Here is a 25,812-nt window from a genome sequence, read left to right on the forward strand (position 1 = left end):
GCACAGTTACTTTTATCCAGCAAACCTGTGATCACAGCGGTATAGTATATCAAAGTTGTTGGACAGTACTTATTTTTCATAAAAAGATGTTGATTGGAATTAATTTATATTATCATCTTCTAATTTTTTACTGATTGCATCTATACCAGCCTTTCCATGATTTTGCCATGGACTGATGTCAGGCTAACCGACCTACAGTTTCCCAGGTCATCCCATTTATCCTTTTTCAATTTTGGCAAAAATTAGCTTTTTTTCCAGTCCTCTGGAACTTTCCCAGTGTTCCAAGATTTGGATCAGTGAGATCCTTGGCCAATTCTTTTAACACTTTTGGGTGAAAGTTATCTGGTCACTTCTGTAGGGCACACTGCAAATTTGGTTGCTCTATTCTTGACAGTTCTTTTAATGCTGTCATGTGTTTTTCTACCTGCTATTCCCATCCTACCCCAATCTGGGCACCAAAGGGAAATCAATTCTTTTGTTGCTATCACAGGTAGCTAATCTGTAGGACATTGGTTTTATTCTTCTCTCAGAATAATAAACATGGTCGTTCATGTTGTCTATGTTTAAATTTGAAAGGTTGTATGGTTTCTGATGTATGCATACTTTGCAATTTTAAATAACATTGACTGCATTTGCACACTTAGGATATGTTTTCTCAGACAGTCCACAATGAATTTCCCTGTGTAGTTAGAATTTTTTTTATGCTTCAGCACTGAAGCCAGTGAGTGCATTGTTTCTGGGGTTTTGTTTCCCATTACACTAAGTCATTCAAGTCATGATTTCAGTTGGACTTTGGATGGACTTTGATTAATGATCTGAAACTGGATGGGTAAATACCTCCCGCCCCTACAGAGCTGAGGATGGATGGATTGTCTGCCTCCATGGTGGTGCATTTAGTTAATGATTTCTGAAAGGGGGAATGAATGAGTTTGTTTATAGTCCTTACATAACCAAACATCTGGCCTCTGTTGTTTGTATATGTTTTAAATTTAAATTTCAGAAAAGTTGAATTTTTTTTTTAGTTCCCATAGTTCCATGATTTGTTGTTTCAGAAATATTACACTAAACAAAAAGAAGACTGAAATATATGACTTTTCCATAATAAAAAGGCAATTAAAAGGAAACAGAGTTACTGCATTTGTTTATTTTTGGAGGCCATTGGTTTAGAATCCCATTTCAGAATCTCACAAATAAAGAACCAGTACTACAGTAACTTACACCTCTGTGGCATAATTTTACTCAGATGAGTAGTCTCATACCTCTCAATGGGGCTACTCACATAAGTAACCTTCTGCACGTGCTTGAATTTTTGTAGAAGCACGGGTTGAGCTTGTACACTCAGGGTATATGTACACTGCAATCCCAGGTAGAAATGCTCACACTAGCATGGCAAAATATAGCAGTGTAGATGTGGTGGCAGGGGCTTCATTGCAGGCTATACAAGTACACTGGGGACCTACTCGTATTGCAGGAACCAGTGTGTTGACTGTGCACCGCTATTTTTAGTCATGCTAGTGGAGTTATGTCTATCCAAGCTGCAGTCACACCTCAGATTGCAGTGTATATATACCCTAAAATGCTGATTTTTTAAAAAAAGTAAAAATTATGTAAAAATAAAACAAAACGCTAAGCTGATAGAAATGTATATTCCTGCAACTCTGTACTGTTTCAGCACAGTTCTGCACAACTAGCAATCTCAGCTCAGGAAAGGAGTTATAGAGGAATAGGTGAGATAACGCCAGTGAGGTTTAAGGTCTATTGTCAGAGCTACATAAAAAGACTTGTTTGGTATCTGCTTAGACTATTCCTTGTACATTTATCCTTTTGTACACTTCACTCTTTCTGCAGAGACACAGCCATGGGAGACGGTGGTTACTGATGCTGGAGTGAGAATGTTCCAGGTTCTGAAAAGTGGGTCTCTTGCTTTTGTTTAATTGGTAAAACACTTCTGGAAATTTCAGTAAACAAATAGAAACATTTGCAGTTTTCTTCCTGTCTGTCACAGCTGATTGATGCTACAACTTTATTAAGAGCAAACAAAATTCAGTGTAATTATGCTGCTATTTCCAATATTTTGGCACAAGGTGGGGCCCTTTTATAGTAGAAGAATTTTGATCTCCCAGCACAAAAACTTCACTCTATGTGGAGTTTCACTATGATAGGTGAGGGCCTGCCTGGCAAAAATGCCACCCACTTGCATCAGTGGGTGAGGGAAATTGATGGGGCTGGTGGGGAAATGGGAATGGTCCCAACAGTAAGGGAGGGAGACGCTCATCAAGGGACAATAGGTCGCTCCTTCCCCTGGAAGTCTCTGGCATCCATTGGCCAGCTGGGGGAGAGGGGTGCTCACTGGCCAGCCTTCCCCTGCCCAGGATCTCATCCCATGCAGGAGCCAAGTGGAGCCTCTTTCAGCTCCATTTCAGCTGTCTACCTAAACTAGAAATGGGAACCTGGCCTGACAGATGCGGTGGCTTTAGCTGATCAGCTGTTTAAGGGGTCAGGAAGGAATTTTTTCTCCCATGGGTCAACTGGTGGAGGGCCAAGGAGGTTTTTATCTTTGTTGTAGCACTTTCAAGCCACAGTGGGTTAAGCAGGAACATGCTTAGTACCTGACTGAGGTACCAGGGTGGAGTTGTTTATTCATCGCAACCTGTGGCCAGTTTCCAGTGCAGTTAAGAAAATAAAATGAATGGTTCCCAGAGATAAAAGATTTTGATGATGCGCTTGGGCTCAAGTGATAGGGTGAGACCTTGTGGCCCTCATGGGTTGAGATTCCCACCCTGATGCACCCTCTGTCTCCCTCAAAGGCCGGAAGGGGACTGGATGGAGGGTGCTAGGACTCAGAGAGAGATGAGTCCTTCAGGGTAAGTTGAGGAGAGTCTATCTCATGTTATGGGTTATATGGTAAGGGGTCTTATAACCCTTGCACTGGAACCTATTACATGCCTTGTATAGGAGAGGATACATGATGAGCGGGCAGTGCTCCTCCCTTGTGTTAAAGTTTAATAAAAGTTGTGGCCTGCTACTCAATTCCATGCATATGTCAATCCTCATTTTGCTGTTGTGTCCATAACAATATCCCCTTCTCTTTTCCTCCTGGTTAGGCAGGTGACTTTGCATCATTCTCAGCAACCTTATGTCCACTCCTAGCAGCTTGCAGCTTTTGGGAAAAACAGCTCCTCTTCACTCTCCACTGTGAGTGCTGCAGCAAGACCACCCCAGCTCCTCATAACTTCCTGCTGGGAGTAGTAGAAGCGAGGTCAAAAGACAGCATGCCATCCCTTTATGGGGACCATGGCAGATTTTCTTCTCTTCTCAGGTAAGGCCCCAGTCCTGCAAAATGTTGAGCCCTTCTGAGAAGTGCTGACCATCCTCAACTCTCTTTAAAGACAATGGAAGTTGAGGATGCTCATCACCTCTTGGAAGAGCTCAGCGCCACGCAGGACCAAGCCTTTCGAACAGAAGTAGAAGGGAAGGCAATGATCTTTTTGTAAAGGAGCATTTACGCAACACTAATATGGTAGATGATAACTGTGCATTTTGATAGGATTAGCACAGTGGAATCTTCTTGTATTGGAATGAACTAAGAGGTTCTGAAGGTGCCGAAATCACTAGGAGTTAAGGGCACACAGAATTTTGTTGGACGTGCTCAACGCGCCTCAGGATCAAGCATTGTAAAAAGTGTCACTATTAAAGGAGTGAAGGTCCACTGAAAGTCCAGTGGGGTGAAAGTCCACTGAAATGCACTGAAGTAATTCTGGACTTTCAACTTGCATCAGTGGAAGTGGAGGTCATTACAAGTCTGTTGTGTTGTTATTTGGCTGTTAAAATATAAGAGCAACAGTTGGATGTGTCTGTTCAGAGAAATGCCAGTGCATGTTCTTTTACACAGACCAGGCTACAGCTATTTTCATGAAACATTTCTAGTAGTTTGCTTTGTACTGTATTTATTCACTCCAGATTTTATTTGCATATACCATATTGCAACATACTGCGGTATGCAAGCACGTTTGCAACTTGCAATCCTCTGGCTTTCCAAATATACTAGGGAGATGGCTATAAATTGTGTTCCTTGAACTACTAGCACTGCCTTTAGCTCTTTCCGACCCTGAATTTTAAATTCTATCTGCTAACTGATTTACTGACATCATCCAGGGGATAAGAGAGTAGGGAAGAACATGTGCCAAGGCTAGTGCTATCATGGATTAGGCCATATTTTTCTTTAAAAAAATGAAGATGAACGGGTTACCAGAGTTGATGTCTCAGCTGAATCAGTTTTGAAAGCTATTCATCTTCTCTTGAGAAGGGTGGTTTGACTCCTTTGATGCTAAATTACATACTGTAACTAATACAATCTCCCAGATTGGTAACTGAGAGGAAATAGTAGAGAAGAACCTTAAGGCTTTTTGATTCTGTAAGCAAAAAGTATTAAGTGCCCTGATTCGGCAAGGTATTTAAAATATGAACCTAACTTTAAGCATGGGAGCTGTCTCACAGATATCAGATACTGACATGCCTAAGTAACATTAACAGTAATTCTGATTAATGGTAACTCTTTGCTGTATACAAATATAAAATCTACAAAACTTTACTGAAGCATTGATAATCAGCATATTGGTCTGTCTCTCTGGTGTTTGGGACCAGAGGTAATGGAGAGTGTCTAGGTAATTCAGTTTTGTTGTTTTAATATTATTTCCAAGCGTCTGATCCCCCGTCCATCTATCAAAATTGTTTAGAATACTTAATAAAGGTGCAGGGTGAAATTCTGGCCCCACTGAATTCAGTGAAAAAACTCCAATTGACTTCAATAGGGTCAGGATTTTATCTTCCTTATTTAAATCAATCAATTAATTCTTCTATTGATACCAATACTGAAACATTTATATTCTTGTAATACAAAACAGATGTTACAGTGGGACTGGGGAGGGGGAGTGTAAATATTAGGTATTACAGCAAAATTGAGATTCTAATTTGTTTTCTAAAATGACTGATTCTAGATGTAACAAAAAAATTGTTCAGACTTCAGGCAGAATTTGCAGATCTTGTTTTTTCTGCTTCTATCTTGCTTCCTGCCAGCCTTAGGGTAATTAATCACCAAAAGCATTATATTTCTCTTTTTAACTATGATGATGCAAAACTATTTTTTGCTTCTCAAATCAAAGTAAGAAAGATAGCTCTGTCAATATGGATAGCCAGTCTGATATTGATCGGACAGACTATTAGATTGAGGCAGCTGCCTGTAATTTAATATCTATTTAATGATTATTCCTAGGCCAATCTCAGTAATAATATTTAATGTGTGAAATTAAAACCATATGGCTGATATTTGCTCTAAATTTGCTTTCCTGCAAGATGTTTTTGAGAACTTATCTTTCTAGACAAAAAGTTATGAATTGTTGATAGTGATTATCATCTCTCTTTATTTCATTTTGTCTCATTATGAATTAATCACCTAATTATTATGAAGTGATAGATAACATAAGAAAAGATAGTAATGCGGCCTGAAATTCTATGTCATCAAGAAGCTGATTTATACTGAGCTCCTGGAACAAAATGTTTAAAACATGCTCCTTCCTTGCAAACAAGGGGCAAGAGTTAGTTGTGCTGCACACATATTTACAGTTACTGTGCTCTTTACTCCACTTACATTTTAGTTGAAAATTCAAATACAGCATGTTTTACTGTAGCAAAAGCCCCAAATGGCTTTTAAAATACATGCACCAAATTCAAAGCTAGTGTAACTGGAGAAGGTCCATTGACTTCACGTATTCCTCCCATCCCTATTGCTTGATCAGAACACTACACCATCTTTGATCTTGATCTGGCCTTGATCATTGATGTCTGCCAGTTAAGAGACTGGCTCAAAATGTACTATTACTCCCTCCTTCTACAGAGGGGAGGGCATTTCTCTGCACCTGCAATGATAAGACCACTGAAGATAATGGTCTCATGTTTTGCTAAGCTGACCAAGGCCAGTACTGAGGACAAACTCTGTTTTGCTTTTAACACTATAGAGCCCTGCTCTTTTCAGATGGCTCTAACTATGGCACTCTGCTAGAACAGAAGCCATGTAACTTCCTCCAGAGCAGACAGCAAGACCAATTGTGAGGAGTACTTGAGTACTCTCAAGTAAGCATCTTCATTCTTTCTACCCCAGACTCTAAACTCATCTCCTACATAAGATCCCACAGAACTAGGAAACAAGAGATTCAAGTTTACTTTTATATTTGGATAGTATTATCACTAAAACCACAGGCCAGCCAATAATCTCTTATTAAACTTCTTATTTTAAGTTTAACACTTACATGTAACTGAAACAATAAATGCTAGGTCAGATTGATCCAAATCCAGAGTTTTGGTTCTAATTTGTTGGGCTAGCCTTAAAGAGTGTATTTCAGATTTCTGAGCACCAATTGTTTTCATCCCGGGTGGCAGTATCACCAGTATGGGAATAATGTATAATGTCAACAGTATCATAAGTACATTGACATGTGATGTACTGTTAAGAAGATAGTTGGACAGAAAAGTGTGGCAATTGTTTTTGTCAGTTCCATGCTATGTGCTAAACATGGAGACTGTGTGGGGCCAAAATTCTGGTGCTATGTAGTTGCTATTGCACACTGATGAAGCCACAGTGAGGGCATATTAGAGATGTTACCACGGGCACTGCCTCCAGCAGGAATGGTGAGTATGCACTTGTGTTCTGAAGTTCAAAAAAAACTTGTGAAAAATGACTGGTTTTGGATGCCTTTTGCCAAATTTCCAGGCTTGTGAATGTGAGAGATGTAAACATGATTTTGGCTGAATTAACATATACACCTCTACCCCGATATAACACTGTCCTCAGGAGCCAAAAAATCTTACCGCTTTATAGGTGAAACCGCATTATATCAAACTTGCTTTGATCCGTTGGAGTGCGCAGCCCCTCCCCTCTGGAGCACTGCCTTACCACGTTATATCCAAATTCATGTTATATCGGACCGTGTTATATCAGGGTAGTGATGTAATTATTTTACAACTACAGGAAAGTAGAAAATTGCGCTATTTAAGTATAAAAAAATATTCACCTGCCACTGTGCATCCTAATCAGACAACAATCCTGCAGTCCATGTATCTAAACTCCCACTGACATAGAAGGAAGTTAGGTCTGTGAACACACTGAAGTACTGGGTCTGAAATGTGCAAGACTTTGGTTAATTAAATTCAGAGTGCCTCAGGATCTATAGCTGTATAGCTCAATAAACATTTTCCCCATTTATGCAGTGTTGTTGTAGCCACATTGGTCCCAGGATATAAGAGAGACAAAGTGGGTGAGATAATGTCTTTTATTAGATATTATTGGACCAACTTCTGTTGGTGAGAGAGAGAAGCTCTCAAACTTGCACAGAGCTCTTCTTCAGGTTTGTGAAATGTACTTGGAGTGTGACAACTAAATATAAGGTGAAACAGATTGATTCCATTTGCTGTCAGTCCTCACTCTTGACCCATTCAGGTCCCCAGCCAACCCCCTGCTGGGACCTCACACTTCTTCCCCTCAAATGAGGGTTGAAGGGGGAGGGGCAATAAAGGAGGGTGGGGTTGGCTCCCTGTTATACTTGTCATAGGAGCCCTGAACCCCTGCTGTTTCTGCTTCTTTAAAGAATACCTCCTGTACATCTTTACCAATCCATTTAATCTAATCTTCATATCCCTTCCCTAGAGTGCCTGCACAGGACACACAACCCATGCTTACATAACGAGTTGCAACATCATAGCCTAATTCCTCTTTCATATTCATGCTAACTAAGCCCCAACCTGCTGTGGGAAAGGCAACCCCACCCCCCTCCTCTTGTTGGCCAACCTGGTGGTGAGGGAAAAAAATATTTCCCAGAAAGGAGCAATTAGCATAATGCCCACAGCAGAGCAGGACATAACTTGGTATTTAACTATATCCATGGGGGACAGGGTGGGTGCTGTTCTATCTGGTCCAGGTAACAGAGGGCTTTTCTTGCACCTGCATGGACCTAAATAGTCTCCCTTCTCTTCCGGTCATGGGAAGGAGGGGGAAGGGAAGGATGGGTTTCAGCAATGGGTCACTGTTTCTCTCTGAGTATCTAGGCCTTAAAGGGCCACATCCCTTTTCCTAAAAGCCAGACAATGTCCCCCATCTCTTAAACTACAGGTCGTTATCTCTGTTGGTTGCAACATCTAAAAAGGTTTCCTTATGGCTTATTACAGTCTCTATCTGTTAGTTGGTATTGCAATCCACTTCTTTGTGACAATTTCTGGGTAACTGAAGCTGTTAAAGAAATCACATGTTCTGGATAGTAGTACTGACCGAATACCCAAAGTCTGACTTGTGCCAGTCCTGACTCAGCTGGGGCCGCCTCCTACCTGAATCTTCAGATGAGTCCCTCCTGCCTGAGGCAGAGGGGAGTGGGGAAAAGCAGCAAATGATGGAGGGTTGGGAGAGGAAGGAACAGGGGGTGGGGCCTTGAAGGAAGAGGTGGGGAAGGAGTGGGGTGTTTGGGGGGTTTCTGGCATTCCTGTAGGAGTGTCCGGTTTTTAAATATTACAAAATTGGCAACTCCTACTTCTAGAAACAGTTTACAAGCTAATATTTGAAACTACACTTTTGCATACGGACAGGGAGAATATTGCTGCAGCACTAAAAAGTTGAAAAAAACCTGGAGTTCCAAGCTGTTTCCCTAAAACATCCAAATTATTACTTGCATCTCTCATTATTTTCTCTTTCTTCCATTCTTGTTCTCTTTTCTTTTGTTATGCTACAGGTGCACAGCAGTACTAGAGTTAATTCTGTGGAATGCTATTTTAATTAACATTCCAACAACAGTGGCTTGTCAGTGTAGACTACTCCTAGAACAGTATGAGCCATTCTGATTTAGTCAGGCACTTGCTCCATTGTTTCTCTTTTTGTTCCCCGGCTTGTCACTGTCAATACAGTAGCCGAAAGGGCAGTTCTGGAGGTTGCCAGTCTGGCATGTCTATATGGAAGAATTTTTTTTATTGTTAAATTTTGGTGGTGTCACAGTGACACAGTATTTAGCGTGTGCATCTTCAGTGGCATGATGCTGTTCTTCTAGGCCACTGTTGAACCTAGTCAGCAGGCATTCATTGACAACGTGCGTTATCGTCTGTGTTGTGCCGCAGATGCACAAAGGGCTGTCACAGAGGCCCCACTAATACTGCTTGGCTGCACAGAGACCTTGCCCGGTCTGGAACCTGTTCAACAGGGACCATTGGCAACGGGGTAGGTCAAAAACAGGGGGGCAGATTGTGGGGTGGCGATGAGGGACTGGTTGGGGATTATAACAAATATCCATTCCTCTCGCCAGAGTGTTTCCACCCGAACATCCTGTTGTGGCAGATGAGATCATAATGGGTGATGTGACAGCAAATGTGCAGCTGGTGGTTTAAAAATGTCATTGTGCAGCTGCGGGCTTGAGTTGGCATGTACTTTCTCCAGTAACTTGCCAGTGGCAACCTCTCATCTGATAGAAATGTAACTGTGTATCCACCAATTTGGTGTGCGACGATGGACTCCATGCTGGTGCACAGCAGAATACAGAATCATAGAATATTAGGATTGGAAGAGACCTGAGGAGGTCATCTAGTCCAATCCCCTGCTCAAAGCAGGACCAACACCAACTAAATCTCCCAGCCAGGGCTTTGTACTCTGCCACCAAATATGAGGTGGCAAGAGCCGACATTCGCAGAGTTGGAGCACGGGCACCCCATGATGAGCCTGCCAGGTTGCTAAGAAGATTGTTACATATCTTAACTTTAGCTGCTGTCTTCTCCAGGTGGGCATGGTAACTCAGTGTGCAGTCTAAGCTCACACCTAGATAGACCGGTTCTACTTCATGCTTCACCTTCTGAGCACTGGGATAATCATTCAGTTCTCAGGCTGAGCTGGCATGATGAAGATGGAACAAACTGGAGACTGTTTTTATGATGCTTGGCTGGAAGCGCCAAGTCTTACAGTAGTCAGCTAACTTCACCATGTCCTGGTTTAAAGTGGCATCAAGCTCATGAAACATCCATGACACAGTGGAAAAATACAACAATAGTAGGTTAGTTCTACAATCATTAGGCCATCTTGATAGATTATGTGAATAGGAGTTAATATTTGCTTTTGTAGCTTTCATAATTATACTTTGATTGCACAATGTGAATCTTCATCTTATAATTCATTACGAATAATGACTAGCACATTCATTTCTAGTGAGTCAGATTCAGTGCATGCATAAAAACTACCAAAAAAAAAAATCTACCTCAATTTCTGCCAATTAGTCCACATTATTATTTGAGCCAATACCTCTCTACTACTTTTATTGAAGTATGGTTAATTTCAAAATGACTGTTGTGCTCTCCTGGGCAAGGACTTTTAGTGCCTCTTTGTCAGTATTAAAACAAGGTTGTGGAGACATTGCCCTGTGTTATCAACAAAGTCTGTCTTATGGAATTTACGATGTGTCACTGGCTGTTTGCCTCCCTGGTGGCAGATATGTCTCATCAATAAACATTACAAATTAAACACAACAGTATATTCTAAACTGTTCACATCTTTCTATGTAGGGTTATTAAAAGTGAAATAAAAATTCCCAGACTACAAGGAGCAGAGCATGTGATCATACATGCAGTGTTACAGCTGTATATGAGACAATAAGTTCTTGCAATGAAAATTACTGAGAAACATATAGGCTAATGGAAATTACTTACGCTGCTGTAAAGCGGGAGTAAGTCCATTGAAATCAGTGCTGTAAAATCTGTAAAACTGACACACATGGGAGATCAGAACCAGAACAATATGATTTGAGACCTGTAGACTATATTTGTTCATTTTTTCTCTTTTTGCCTAGCATATTGATTGCAGGTTTTTTTACACGTATGCCTGTAGTGTTTATGTCTTCACAGATTCATATTGTGGGAAAGGTCTTTGGCATTTAGGGGTTTGTCCAAAGCTCACTGAAGTAAATGAAAAATAGACAGGGGTTACGTGCACTGTACTTTTATCTGCCAGGTAGTCCCAGACGTCTAATAATACAGCCCTTCTTTTGGTATAGCTGGACAATTACCGCCCTGCACTGAAAGCACGGGGGCTGCTGTCCAGGCTTGCTGGAGGAAGGCAGTAGTGCTTTATGCCAGGGACGGGGAACAAGGTCAGAAATTGCTGCAAAAAGTGTTGGTCAGGTTTGCAGCACTGACTCTCCACCTTGGAATGTAAGGATGGGAGGCTTTAAAGGTGAAAGCTCTGGCATTGGAAACCCCATTCTGCACGCAGCAGGCAAGGCAGCATCCACCCTCCTTACCCCTGAAGTGTGATTAGCAGGTGGGGTTTGAACTTGCTGTGGGCATTATGCTAGTCACTTCTTTATAGGGGGGATGAGAAGGAATTTTTCCCCTCACCATCATATTGGCTTCGGTTGAGTGTTTTTTTTCCATCTTTCCCACAGTGGATGTTAGGGAACACATATTACAGTGAGCACAAAAGGTGTAGTAGTCTATATGTCACACCTTATTTGGTAAGTGTGGGGCAGATGCCTCCATAGGGAAGGCATCTAGTGACCAGATAAATAGCCTTATAAAGGACTTAAAAAGGAAGTGCTGATTAATGGGACGTAACTGTCATAAACAGTGTTAAGGGTTAATGTCTCTTATACCCGTAAAGGGTTACAAGCAGGAAACTGGACATCTGACCAGAAGACCAATCAGAAGACAAGATACTTTTAAATTCGAGTGGAGGGAAGTTTGGGTGTGAGTTCTTTGTTCTTCTCTCGGGGGGTCTGAGAGAGACCAGACATTACTACAGGCTCTCTAAGTTTCTTTTCAAATAGAAGGTAAAAACCAGGCGGTTTAGGCTTTAATTGTTTTATACTATTTGCAGTTTGTGGATCTGGCTGGTTAACTTTTATGTGTGTAGTTGCTGGGAATATTTTGATTTGTATTGGTTCTGGGGGGGAAGGTCTCTTTCTGGTGTCTGTAAGCTATAGGACCCTGTAATAGTTACATCTTGAAGTTACAGAGATAATTCTTTACTTTTTCCTTTCTTTTATTAAAAGATTTCTTTTTAGAGAACCTGATTGATTGTTTTCTCAGTTTCCCTTGTTTTATCCCAGGGGATTGGGATAACTCACCAGGACGGGTGGGGAGACGGGAGGGGGAGAGAGAAAATCTCTGTTTTCCTTGAATCTGTTTGCCTCTTTGTGGAAGGGAAGGGAGATGCTTCTCTGTATGGTGATTTAAGAGGTTAGATCAGTATCTCAGGATAGCCCAGAGAGGGAAGTTCTGAGAGGGGGGAAAGTGGGGGAATAGTTTATTTCTCCTTGTTTTAAGAACCCAAGGGATCTGGGTTCTTGTGGTCCCCAGGGAAGGTTGGGGAGGTCAGAGTGCCCCAAAACACTATATTTTTGGGTGGTGGCAGCCTATCAGATCTAAGCTGGTAATTAAGCTTAGGGAAATTCATGCTAGTATCTCATTTTCTGAACTCTAAGGTTCAGATCTGAGAAAGAATGCTATGACAGTAACGGTGTGGGGTTTGGGACTCATATCATTGGAACAGTAGGGAGCCAGCCCCTCTTTCTTATAGCCCAACTTACCCCTCCTACGAGGGGGACGAGGATGCTAACGTCCTAGCAATGGATTTGCTGCAAGGACCTGGATGGAAAAAGAGCTGGTAAAAGCCCCCCAGGTAATCAAGGAATAAACATGGGGTTACCTGCACTGTACACTTTTATCTGCCGGGTAGTCTCAGACCATCTAATAATAAAGTTGCAGCCTGATTAAATCCAGATCAAGTGTCTCCTGTCTGTCTTTCAGTACAGCTGGACAATGATGCTTTCCAGTTATTTAAATACAAGTAATACTCAGTAGTGCCCACAATGGGCTTGGTACTCTAACAGCAAGGGAGGGAAGCAGTATGGTGTAGTACTGCAGGCCCCACACTAGTAGTTAGGAGACCTGGGTTGTGTTCTTGGATCTGCTAGTAAGTTTTTTTTCCTTCTTCCAAGAAGGATGTTGATAAATTGAGAGAGTTCTCTGGAGAGCCACAAGAATGATTAAAGTGTTAGGAAACTTGCCTCATAATGATAGATTCAAGGAGCTCAATCTATTTAGTTTAACAAAGAGAAGGTTAAGGGGTGACTTGATTGCACTCTGTAAGTACCTACATGGAGAACAAATATTTAATAATGGGCTTTTCAGTCTAGCAGAGAGAGTTATAACACAATCCAATGGCTGAAAGTTGAAGCTGTACAAATTCAGACTGGAAATAAGGCGTACATTTTTAATGGTGAGAGTAATTAACCATTGGAACAATTTACTAAAGGTCGTCATGGGTTCTCCATCACTGACAATTTTAAAGTCAAGATTGGATATTTTTCTAAGAGATCCACTCGGAATTATCTTGGGGAAGTTCTAAGGCCTGTGCTATGCAGCAGGTCAGACTAGATGATCACAGTGGTCCCTTCTGGTTCTGGAATCTATGATTTTATGAAAAATTCAGCATGTCTGTCCCTACCCCAAAGAGTTTCTAATCCAGATTTTCAAAGGTATAAGGGTCAGGTAGGTGCCTAACTCCCACTCAAAGCCAATGGGAATTAGGCATCTAACTCCCATTTATACCTTTGAAAATCTCTCCCTCAAAAACAAAACAAACAGAATGACAGAAGAGAGGAAAGGGGAACAATCGACAAGATGAACAAGTGGTGACTGGTCATGTCCTTAGAATTTAGGGTGTAATTTTCGTTTACACAAAGGTCCCTTTGCACCACTCTGACAGTGTGAAGGGGCCTTAAAGTAAATGAGAAGCAGGGTCCACATATGTTCCTGATTTTGTATTGCATTTATGTAATTTTGTATTTCATTACAATAACACAATGTTTTTAAAGGCATTTGTGCCTGAAATCTTATGCTTTTCATTGTACATTTTGACTATCATGAAGACAAAATGTCTCAAAGCACACAGAAACGTCACATACTAAATTCTTCAGTAATAGCTGTAATAATACAGTGGGCAACCTGAAAAATTTCAGAGATGACGGTAAGCCTCTTCAAGTTTTTTTTTTTTAAAGTAATACAGGCTTCAATAAATCACTTTGCACCTGCATGCAGGTTAGAATTAAATGTAAGGTGCCTTTGTCATGTAATTTTGAAAATGGATGTTATTTGAAACTGTCTTACTCTGAAATCATTTTGTAAAAAACAAAAAACAACAACAAAAAAAAACCAAAAAAAAAAAAACAAACCAAAAAACATCCCCTTGGGGTTTGTTTCCCCCGCCCCTGCCTGTTGTTTTGGTAAAAGCACCTGCCTTAAGTTGTACAATAATAGCAGTGTACTAAAAATCACTTGGACTTTTGTCTGTCGGCAGCCTACTTTGCTTAGGAAGAACAATTTTTTCAGTATATGAAAGGAAACTAGATATGTCTCATTTAACAGTGTTCTATCTAGTTCTGCCATCACTACAGGCTTTCTTCCTTAGTCTTTATAGAGACATTTATTCAGCAAATAAAATAATTTCAGGAAACATTTTGAAGTTTTGCTCACAATGTCCGTATTTACATACAGTTTTCCATTTTATCCCTTTAAGACACCTGCCTAGGTGGTGATGAACCTAAAATTTCATGTTTTGGCCTAGCAACAGATATAATGTTCATACCTTTTTTACATCTTAAGGTAATGTATTGATACATTTATACTAATAGACATTCTAGAACAAATTTTGCCTCAGTTTACATTCTGTGCAACCCCATTGAGATCAGTAAGTGGGTCTCATGATACGTCTATGCTACAAGTTTGAGGTGTGATTCCCAGTTTGCATACACATACTTGTGGTAACTTGATAGGAGTGAGTGCAAATATAAATACTAGCATAGATGCAATGTTCATCCATCGTTGTCGATGAAGGCCTCAACAACTCATTTGTTCGATGACCGGGTTCTGTGCGTCCGAAGATGACTGATCAGTCCGATTCAGGCGTGGAATGTCCTGTCATGCATCGGGCAGACATGTGATGGCACTGTCGATGATGTGCGGGCAGCTCTGGACTTGCACAGCTCACATTATCTTTCAGCCTCAGCAGTACGCTTCGCCTCAGAGGTATTACTGCCTGTGTGAATGAGGCTGAGTCATGCTGGATGGTTCAGTGTGAGGGTTTCCCATGTGACGGTGTTGATCTCGAGGGACTTCAGAGAGGTCTTCAGCGTGTCCTTGAACCACTTCTTTTGTCCTCCATGGGAGCGCTTTCCCTGGGTGAATTCTCCGTAGAAGAATGTGCTTAGGAATGCGCTCATCTGACATTCTCACGATATGTCTGGTCCATCTGGTCTGGGCTCTCATCAGCAGTGTGTGAACTGATGGCAGACTGGCTCTGGTAAGGACTTCAGCATCGGGCACTTTGTCCTACCATCTGATTTTTAGAAGCTTTCGCAGACAGGAAATGTTGAAGTGATTGAGCCTTCGTGCATGACTTCGATAGACAGTCCACGTCTTGCAGGCATACAGCAGAGTTGGAAGCACCGCTGCTCGGTAGACCTTCAGCTTCGTTGGTAGGCTGATCCCTCGACGTTCCTAGACATTGGAGCGCAATCGGCCAAATGCAGAGCTGGCTTTAGCAATTCTGCAGTTTACTTCATCATCGATTTGACACTGCTCGGGAAAGGGTACTGCCCAGGTACGTGAAGTGGTCCACTGCCTGAAGTCTCTGTCCATTTACAGTGATGGATGGTTCTGAGTATGGAGCGTGGGGAGCTGGCTAGTGCATGACCTCAGTTTTCTTGATGTTAATGGTGAGACCAAAGTTGTTGCATGCAGATGAAAACTTGTCCATACTGGCTTGCATTTCTGGCTCTGTACTAGAATTCAGAGCACAATCATAGGCAAAGAGAGTCTCGAAGTACAGTTTCCTTCACCTTGGTGATGGCATGCAGTCGCCTCAGATTGAATAGTTTCCCGTCAGTTCTGTACTTCAGGCCTACTCCTTCAGTGCAGTGTTGAAAGGCATCAGTCAGATGGCAGATAATATCATGCTGAACAAAATGGGTGCTAAAACATACCCTTGCTTGACGCCGTTGGTGACTGGGAAGGCCTCAGATGTTTCACCGTCATCCAGGACATGAGCCACCATACCATGATTAAATTGATGTACCATTCGTATGAATCTGTCTGGACAGCTGAATTTTGACATGATCCTCCACAGGACCTGGAGACTGACAGAGTCAAACGCTTTTGTGAGGTCCACAAAAGTTGTGTAGAGTTCACGATTCTGCTTTTGACATTTCTCCTGTAGTTGACATGCAGCGAAGATCATGTCAATAGTCCCACATCCCTTGCGGAAGCTTCACTGTGATTCTGGCAGTAAGCCCTGCTCCAGGTGAGTGATCAATCGGTTCAACAGAACCCGTGCAAGAACCTTCCCCGCTGTAGAGAGCAGTGAGATTCCACGGTGATTGTCGCATACCTGGCGATTGCCCTTCCTCTTATAGAGGTGCACGATGGACACGTCTCTAAATTCCTGTGGAATGGATCCCTGCTTCCAGAAGGAAACAGCTCAGTGAGTTTCCATAGCAGCACGGGTGCACCGACTTTGTACACCTCTGCTGGTATGGCATCTGACCCTAGGGCTTTGCCACTTGACAGCTAGTTGATGGCTTTCTTCACTTCGTCCTCTTCTGGTGAAGCATCCATGGAGTCATTAACTGCAACCTGGGGCATCTTGTCAATGGCCTCATCATTGATGACTGAGGGGCAGTTGAGAACTGCTTCAAAATGTTCAGCCCATCTCTGGAGAATCTGCGTCTTCTCTGTAAGAAGCACAGTGCCATCAGCTATGCAGGGGTGTATGGGGTTGTCAGGGAGGGGTAGTACCTCTGATGGGGGAGCAGTCGCACTCCTAGCAGCAGCTCATCCACTTTGGTCCCCACTTGACACCCAGTTCTCACCTGTGGCTCCAAGTAGCTGTCAGCATGCGACAGCGGCCACACCCCAGAAACCATCTCGACTGGCGGGCTAACCCAGGTGAGGGCAGCTGATGAGTCTGAGACCCTCAGTGAGTTAGGGCCTGTCTACCCATTGCATGCAAAGGCTGGATCCAGCTGACTGAGGAAACCTGGTTCAACGGTCAGGAAGGCGGTGACAGCAAGCGTTGTGGAACGCTCAAAAGCATGACAAGACACGTAGGCATCCTGGTCATCCACTGCGCCCTGCCCTAGCTCCAGCCATCTCGACTCTTGTCCAGCCACTGGATACAGATAGGAACTGGGAAGAGAGAGTGAGGTTGACGTCACGCAACTCTCCCTCACTTTAATCCAATTCACACGCAAGTCTCGACATCATATCATATCTCATCATATCAAGTCCTGTGGCGATGGGCGAGCGACGAAGCAGTAGGTGTGGATACACTGGGAGCTGTAGCCGCAGACCTGTACACAGGCGGCTCAGGTATAATGGTCGTTCCTCACTGACCGAAGCAGCAGTGGAGCTCGGCGCCTTCTTGAGTGACTGAGCAGCCCTATTCAGGATTGCACTGCTCACCTCCGTAGAATGAGGAGGGGGCTACAAAAGGTGCCCTAAACATTGCCTGCTTCTGATCACCAGTACGGTCTTCCACCTCCGTACCCGTAACAGGACTTTGTGGATGCATCCCCGTTCCAAGCACTGGCATCTGATTGACCTTATCATCAGGAGAAGGGACAGACAAGATGTCAAGGTTACAAAAGCTATGTGCGGCGCTGACTGTTGGACGGATCACAGGCTCATAGTATCCAAAATGAAGCTCCGTATCATGCCGAAGAGAAGACCACAAGGCTGTAAGGCTCTCAAAAGGATCAACGTGTCGAAGCTGAAGAACAGCCGCATCACTCTAAATCTAGCGGAAGACCCAGGAATGAGCTTGCTGATCTTCGCATTGAGGATGACACCGAGAAAGACTGGGAGCGATTCCGCAACACTGTCCATACAGCTGCATCAAAGATAGTGGGCCCTCCACATGCAGGCGGCAAGACTGGTTTGATGAAAATGATGCAGAAATCCAGGCCTTACTTGCTGAGAAGCACCGCCTGCATCGTGCATATCAGAACGACCCATCCTCAGCGGCAAAGAAGACCGCCTTTATCAACGCTCGCAGAACAATACAGAACCAACTGCGCAAAATGCGGGACTTGTGGCTGAGCGCCAAAGCAGATGAAATACAGGCGTATGCGGACAGGAACAACTATAAGCAGTTCCATGAAGCCCTCAACACACTCTATGGTCCACAGTCTTCTGGGAGCTTTCCCCTCTTGAACTCTGATGGCACTGTGCCATCAGAGCACAAGCAGTAATGGTACAGCTTAGCTGTTCCGAGTACATACCCAGGTAATTCAGGTGGGTTTGTGCTTGGCATGGCTAAGCTGTGCCGCCACTGCCTCTGCTGCTGGGGCTACACTACTATTTGTACTCAGAATAATTCTCATCGACTCAAGCTAGCATGAGTCTCGTCTACACAAGCAGGGAATCACCCTCCCCCAGATCATAGTGTAGACATAGCCTCAGTTCTATAGGTATAAATCCCCAGTGTTATTCTGAATTTACACTGGTGTATCTGACATCCGCCTCATACATTTAAGCAAAAAATTAGACCCAAACAGGCCTATTGTATGAGCAAAGAAATTGAACCTTCTCAAAACTCAGCTTTCTGGACAGCATTGTGCAGATCAGTTTTCAGAGAAAAACAATGCTTACAAACATTTTGGGGCACATTTCCCCTCCAGAATTTTCACACTTTAATCAAAACTCTGGGTTAATGAAAGAACCAGTTATGTCCCTCTGCACTGAAAGAAGATCTGCTCCTGTGGAGTTTCTAAGGACTTGTCTATACTTACTGGGGGACAGATGAGCAGCAACCAATGCATCGACGATCAGTTTAGTGGGTCTCATGAAGACGCGCTAAATTGACTGCAGATCACTCTCCTGTCAACTGCTGTACTGCACTGGATTGAGAAGAGTAGGGGGAGCTGACAGGAGAGCCTCTTCCATCGATGTCGTGTAGTGTGACCCCACAGGAAGTAGATCTAAATTATATCTATTTGAGTTACACTAGTTACGTAACTCAAATTGCGCAGCTTAGATACAATTTCCCCTGTAGTGTAGCCAAGGCCTAAGCTCTGCTTTAGTGGAGAGTCAGGATCCAGCCCTGAGGGACAAGGTGAATAATTAATAATAGAATGTACATTCATTCAGAGATCTTGGTTTTGGTTCTAATACAGTTCGTTTAATTTTCTTATTGAACAAAATCTCAACATATTTTGGGGGGTGATGTGTGAGGCAGGATTGCTCAGAACAAGAAACATTGCAGAGTGGTATGTTGGGTACGTGACACACACACCCTACCTACCATAATCTTAGCTTGTTGCAGTTCCTTTCCCTCTTCTTATCCAACAGCACACAGCAGGCTCCTCCTCTGCTGTATCCCCTGTCTCTCTCTCACACACACACACCCCTTTGGCACCTACAAAATGCTGCTGCTGCCTTCCCTACATCCTCATCTCTTTTTCTGCTTTCTGCCCCACCGCAATACAGGACAGGCTCCAAAATTTTTCTCCTTTTATGTCCCTTCTCTATGCAGACTCCTGCAATCCCAGCACACTGTAACTTTCCTAATGACCAATGTCCATTGCAGATATCCATACTGACACTTACGTAAAGAAGACCTCATTTGCTATCCCAGGCTGCAGATAAGAACTGCTTCTTTTTAATGCTATAAGGTCTACAGTAGTAGATGTCTCTACTTTCTGCTTCACTTCCTATGTAATGGACAGCAGGGCTCTATAAACATTCTTAGCTCTGTTTACAGGTTTCTCTAAAAAGACTCTTGTACTTATTTATTGAACAGTTGAAAGTGTTGAAAACAACACTTTTTGGCATAGTGAATTCCTATACATTGAGTCTAATCAAAAGCCTGCTGAAGTCAATGGAAAGACACCTACTGACTTCAATGAGCTTTGAATGAAGCTCCAGTATTAAAGTTTTCAGTGCCAAATAAATAAAAAGTAAATACATTTGATGCCCTCAGTGCCACAGTAGTAGGGTTTCAAACAGTGTGGGGCCCTTATTGGGATATATTTTAATTTAATATAAATATTTAACTTTTTATAGCTTGGCTAAGAGAATCAGAAAATGATAATAGTATAAATAGCTGAACAGTGTTAGCAGCAAGGAGGAAGTAGAATTATTTAGTTTGGGACAAAGAGTAATAGTAAGAAATTAAGAAGGAAAATGTCAGAAAATTCTCCTGACAGTGAGTGAAATGCATTAATATTGCAGAATAATCTCCCAAAGAGTAGTGAAAGCCCCAGTGTTCAGAGCACTGAAATTTAGACTGGAGTGGGAGATAAACTAGATGAGCTAATATGCCATTTACGTGTCTAACTTCTTTGATTCAATATCCTTCATGCTGAATTGTCTTCTTAACCAGATACATTACAAGATGTTACTTATTTTTATAACATGTTACTGTGACAATCATGCAAGAGACTAGTTTTGCAAAGGATCCCTGAGAATTTTGATGTCCCAATGCTAATGAAAACTAGGGATATCTCAGAGGCAGTGTGCTTGGCTCAGAGAAAAGGATAACAACTATGCCCCATATGCAGGGGTGGCTCCAGGCGCCAGCATGCCAAGCACATGCTTGGGGCAGCAAGCCGTGGGGGACGCTCTGCCGGTCGCCGCGAGGGTGGCAGGCAGGTTGCCTTCGATGGCATGCCTGTGGAGGGTCTGCTGGTCCCACAGCTTCGGCAGACCTCCCGCAGGTGTGCTGCTGAATCCGTGGGACCAGGGACCTCCCGTAGGCAAGCCGCCGAAGGCAGCCTGCCTGCCGTGCTTGGGGCGGCAAAATGCCTAGAGCCGCCCCTGCCCATATATCCCTTCTACCTAACACTGGGATAGAACCACAACAGCAAATGGCAGAGAGAGAGGATGTATCAACACGAGAAAAAGAGAGGGCTCCAGAAAAACAAAGAGAATGGTCACCTTTCCACTGGAGTCATATTCCTTGGCCTGTGATGGTATAAGTCAGTGAACACCCTAACCTGCTACATGGAGAGAATCAGCTTCTGTGTTTACAGGGAAAACTAAAACATTTATTTCTGAGGTGTCTGGAAAAAAGAAAAGAGTTTGGGGCTGAGATGGTTAAGAGGGTTATGACAGTTTATAGGAAGTTTGACAAACAGTAACTAAGACACAAAATCTAAAAACAGAGCTTTGGTGACACAACCCACCTCATATGTATTTGATATCATAATACTTTGCTGGTGACAGCACACATGTAGTGGCCACATTATAGTATCACAGTTGATTGTTACTTAAAACAGGCAATAAGTAGAAGGAGCAGATGAAGCTGAAAAGATATACTTTGTTTCCATGCAAATGTTATTGGTAATAAAACAAAAAAGATAGAGGAGAGAAAAAAAGCAGGAATCTGTTTGTAAATGGAATAGTTTTCAAAGTGATTTACGAGGAGTCTTCTGTTCTTCTGAGCTTTAAGAGGGCAATTCCACTGACCATTAATGTGCACATTGTTTTGCTTTTTGAAATGCCAGCCTGAAGGATGAGGTGGCAGCATATAACTGGCCATTAGCGAGGACATTAATAGTTCTGAAGTAATATTCTAGCTTAATGGGTTCTGAAAATAGGGTTACTACTGTACATTTCCTTTACCTTTAAAATGAATTTTTCGTGTGAAGGTAACATCATAACTTCCCATTTGGATTTTGTGGTGTATTAGCAGTTAAAATCAGTGAAAAAGATGGGGCCCTGTCTTTAGGGGCTAATAAAGGAAGATGTCGGGGTAGTTAAGCACTTACCTAGACAAGTCGTGGAATCTCCACCATTGGAAGTTTTTAAGACTTAATACTTAGTCTTGCCTCAGTGCAGGGGATTGGACTAGATGGCCTGTCAAGGTCCCTTCCACTCCTATACTTCTATGTTTCATCAGGGGCCGAAGCCTAAATAGTTCCTTTAATCAACTTTTTAGAGAATTCCTGTAATTGCAAGTGTCAGCCTCTTCCCACAGGGCATATGGTACATTAGCCATTGATTCTCCATCACAGTATGAAATGAGAGGTTGACGACTACTTTTAAACGTAGATCATAATACCCAAGGACATTGCCACATCCAGGTCTCCTGCGCACAGAGTGACTTTCACTTATGGTTAGTCATCATCACTTCCAATCCCACTCCTCCTTTGAAGCTGTGTTTGATTAGCTTGTTTTTGCATTGTACATTGCTTTTTTCTTTTACAAAAAAGTACTGGATGGCATAACTCTAAGATCTTTGTAGGATTTGGTATTTTACAGTCAGCCTTGAAGGATGCTAAATTTAAGAGTAAGGAAACAGTAATTAAAAGTGATTAGGACAAGAAGCCTTGATGCTATGAAATGTTGACTCAATTGTTCTTGACATAGGCAGAACCAGGCAGCAGGTTTTGATTATAGCTTTACTTGCTATTTTAATAAACATGAACCAGTATTCAAACTTTTAATATCCTGCTGCTTAACTATTTCCAAAAAGCTATCCAGCTCTTTTACACAGCCCTTGTTTAAAATTTTTAATTTGTTTGGCTCTGTCTCTGCTTTGAGAAGTTGTAGCCTCATGGTAACTCTTTTATAAGTTCATTTCCAGAATCACAAGCAATTGGTTTTTTCAACTAAGTGTTTCCGCATGTGCCAAAAGTGTCAGAGCTGACAGCTTCCCTGCACTGTTTTATCTGGTTCCCACAGTACGTATGAGAGACAAACACAGGAATGTGTCTGGTGCTGATTATGCCCATCAAGGATACAATGATACTTACAGCTCTTCCAGGAAGCGGAGATTGTGCAGGGGGTTCGAGGGCAGCTTAGTGATGTTGTTCATACTGAGATCACTGTAGGGGAAAACAGACAGAGCCTTAGTATGGCATGCCACAAGTGTGGTATCCAGCTGCTCATTCCACACATTTTTAAGTAGTACATTAACAAAAATTACTTCCTCTGCCATGACTGATGAATCATTATCTAGTTAGCATTTTAAACATTTTTCTTTCTTAAGAAGACAGTTTTGTCAAACAAAATATATGCTGTAGCCCATCCACTTTCCAAAGATTCAGGAATGTTTCATTATGCTCGATAAATAAGCTGGTGTGCTAAACAATCTTTTTAGTTGAAGTTACTTTAATAAACCACTATACCATATTACCATTTATTTGGAATAATAAAAGGAAAGGAAATACATTTGTTTTAAGACTGTAGCATATTCTTGAGTTACTAAAAGTAGAAAAACTAAGCTGTACAAAACCAAGAAATCTGCATTTTTATTGACACTTCATGAATATGGAATATACTGCTTTTGTAATACAACGTGATGTACAGTGCTATTGATTTTGTCCTAAGTTACTTTAGGTATCTTGTAAAAATAAATATTTTGATTAAAAGAAATGGAATTAAAAATACATTCCTCTTTTACAGGTTCTCAAATTGCATTAAATAAGAGAAATGAACCATAAAACAAGGGCGTAATGTGATCCTGCTATGTAGCACACTTCCTGGTGGGGTTCCACAGTAGTTCCTGGCACAGGAAACCACTAGCCTTCTAAACTCTGGTCAGACCTCAATCAATTTCTGTTTTAGGCTAAGTTCCATGTAATTAAATTTTATTCTGTTTTTATTTGTATAGGTTTCTATCAGTCTTTCCCATACTTCTACCATATCATCGGAGTTGGCATACCACAAGAGTAAATGTAATAAAATAGATTGCATAACAAAATACAGTAGACAAGATAGGATGACATCCTAAAATAGGAATAGCATGGTTAAAATCAAAACATATTTCAGATCTGTATATTATACACAAGTATTTATACTACCTATTAACCTCCAATTTTTTATAAGTTATTAAAAAGTGCTCCATTAGAATCTTTATATGATTTTTCAATGACTGACTTTTCTTTTCCAGCATCTGGGAGATCCTGAGATAAGCAAATGATCTGAATTTATGTATGTGGACATTTAAAATTCCTATTAATCACCTCCTGCTTCACATTATGGAATAAATGTTCTCAGCCATCAATCTTTAAAATTCAGTATTTGATCTTCTACTGTATTGATGTTTCCCTGAAAATGTACAATTGAAAAACATAGTTGGAGTACAGAATCAAAATAACAGGGAACTGTTTTAATATTTCACAACCATTATCAAATCACTCATAGAAGTAGGCCTCTGTGTATTCTCTTTAAAATCAAAATGATTAATCAGGAAGCAGTTTAGTTATTAATTCACATTTTTACTGTAATATTTCATCACCTAATTCTTTCATGCCATTGGTAGCGGACTACCCTTTCATTTTGGCAAAGGAATAAAAGATTTTATTTTGGCAAAAGAACAAAAATATAGATGCTGAAATCCCATCAGCTGAGTGAATTATAGGTTAACGAATAATAAGGTACAAAGCATTATGTTAAGCAAAATCAGTTGGTGCATGCATTTTCTGCACAGGTCTTAATGGGATTTTTTTAATAAATATTCTTGCTCATATTTTATAATTTAAAATCCAAATGCTGATGACACCTGAAAACAGGAGTAATGCATCCTGAAACAGGAGTGTTTATTGGGTATACTACAAAAACAGCTTTAATGTGAGCTCTGGCTCACACAGACCAAAGCTAGCTCTCTTGACTAACTGATTCCTCTTAATAGTAGGATTAATCTGCACAGCAGGGATGATACATGTACAACCCCGAGGACCTTAACTATCCTAACTCCTAGGGTGCAGCTGGTAATACCTGTCACAAGCACCCTACAGACTGGCTCATCTGCAACATCTTAGAGGGTCAGAACATAGGCAACCCAGCTTTCATTCCTTGCTCCTGCTGTGGACTGTGGACATCCACCAGAACAGTACAAGTCACTCTCAATATACAAAAACTTTTAGAAATTTCTTTAAAACTACCAGTTAAATGAACATTTTATTCTCTCTCTTTCTGTGTGTATACACACCACTTTGCCTCTTCCCTCTTTTCTTAGCTTCTCTGTTTTTACAACATAACACAAAACAAAAATATTTGTCTGCAACAGGACCACAAAATGTTATCCATAAAATAAGTTTACCCATAGTTAACAGAACAACAGAAATGCATACCTCACGGGAGCACATTACTTACATACTTGCCCAATAAAGCCTTACATGGCCAATTTTTCAATAGCATGGAAGTGCTGGTGCACATCGAAGTCTAGGTCTTTACTGGCATATGCCATTACACATTTGCACCAGGCAGTTGTGTTTAGAAGCGGGTTACTCCTTTGGGCCACTTATACCACTTGTCCAGCCATGGTGGAAGTCAGATAGGAGGCAATGGATGTGGTTTAATTAGGCCACAACTTTATTCACTTAAAATATCTGGGAGTATCTGGTGACAAATTGTACCCTGCAGGAGGTCATCATCATTTCCACATAATCTCCAACCTGGTCCCTGCCATCCCATTCCTGTAATCCCTACTGTCTTGCCCTTGTATGAGGCAAAAGAGGGCTCAGCTCCCCACTGCTCCAGATGTAGAAGCCCCAAGACCCCCTTTCTTAGCTCTTTTAAAGAGGCTAAAAAAAAAAAAGAGGGGGTTGGCTCCCCGATGTACAGGATATAGGAACCCAACCTCCCCTTATTCAGCTCCCTTACAGGATGCTTTTCTTCAAACCCTTTTCCAGTCCATTTTATCAGATAACCATATCCCTTCCATACAGAGTACCCACATTGGACATCCACCTCAAGTTTTAGATACTAAGTTGAGACATTATAACCTAACCCTCC

General features: G+C 41.8%; 1 protein-coding gene across 4 annotated transcripts in view; it reads right to left on the reverse strand.

Moving 5' to 3' along the window:
- The window catches only part of LGR5 (leucine rich repeat containing G protein-coupled receptor 5), a 136,938-nt gene that overhangs the window by 57,936 nt on the left and 53,190 nt on the right, over positions 1-25,812 (reverse strand). For 3 of the 4 annotated variants that reach the window (XM_030548736.1, XM_030548738.1, XM_030548739.1), the window contains exon 2: positions 22,827-22,898. In XM_030548736.1, the coding sequence (XP_030404596.1) occupies positions 22,827-22,898 (72 nt within the window). Of the gene's footprint in view, positions 1-22,826; positions 22,899-24,038; positions 24,124-25,812 lie in introns of those variants that run through there. The other variant, XM_030548737.1, reaches the window with a different exon arrangement.

This window comes from Gopherus evgoodei, chromosome 1 (genome assembly GCF_007399415.2).
Source record: "Gopherus evgoodei ecotype Sinaloan lineage chromosome 1, rGopEvg1_v1.p, whole genome shotgun sequence".
Classification (NCBI taxonomy): Eukaryota; Metazoa; Chordata; order Testudines; family Testudinidae; genus Gopherus; species Gopherus evgoodei.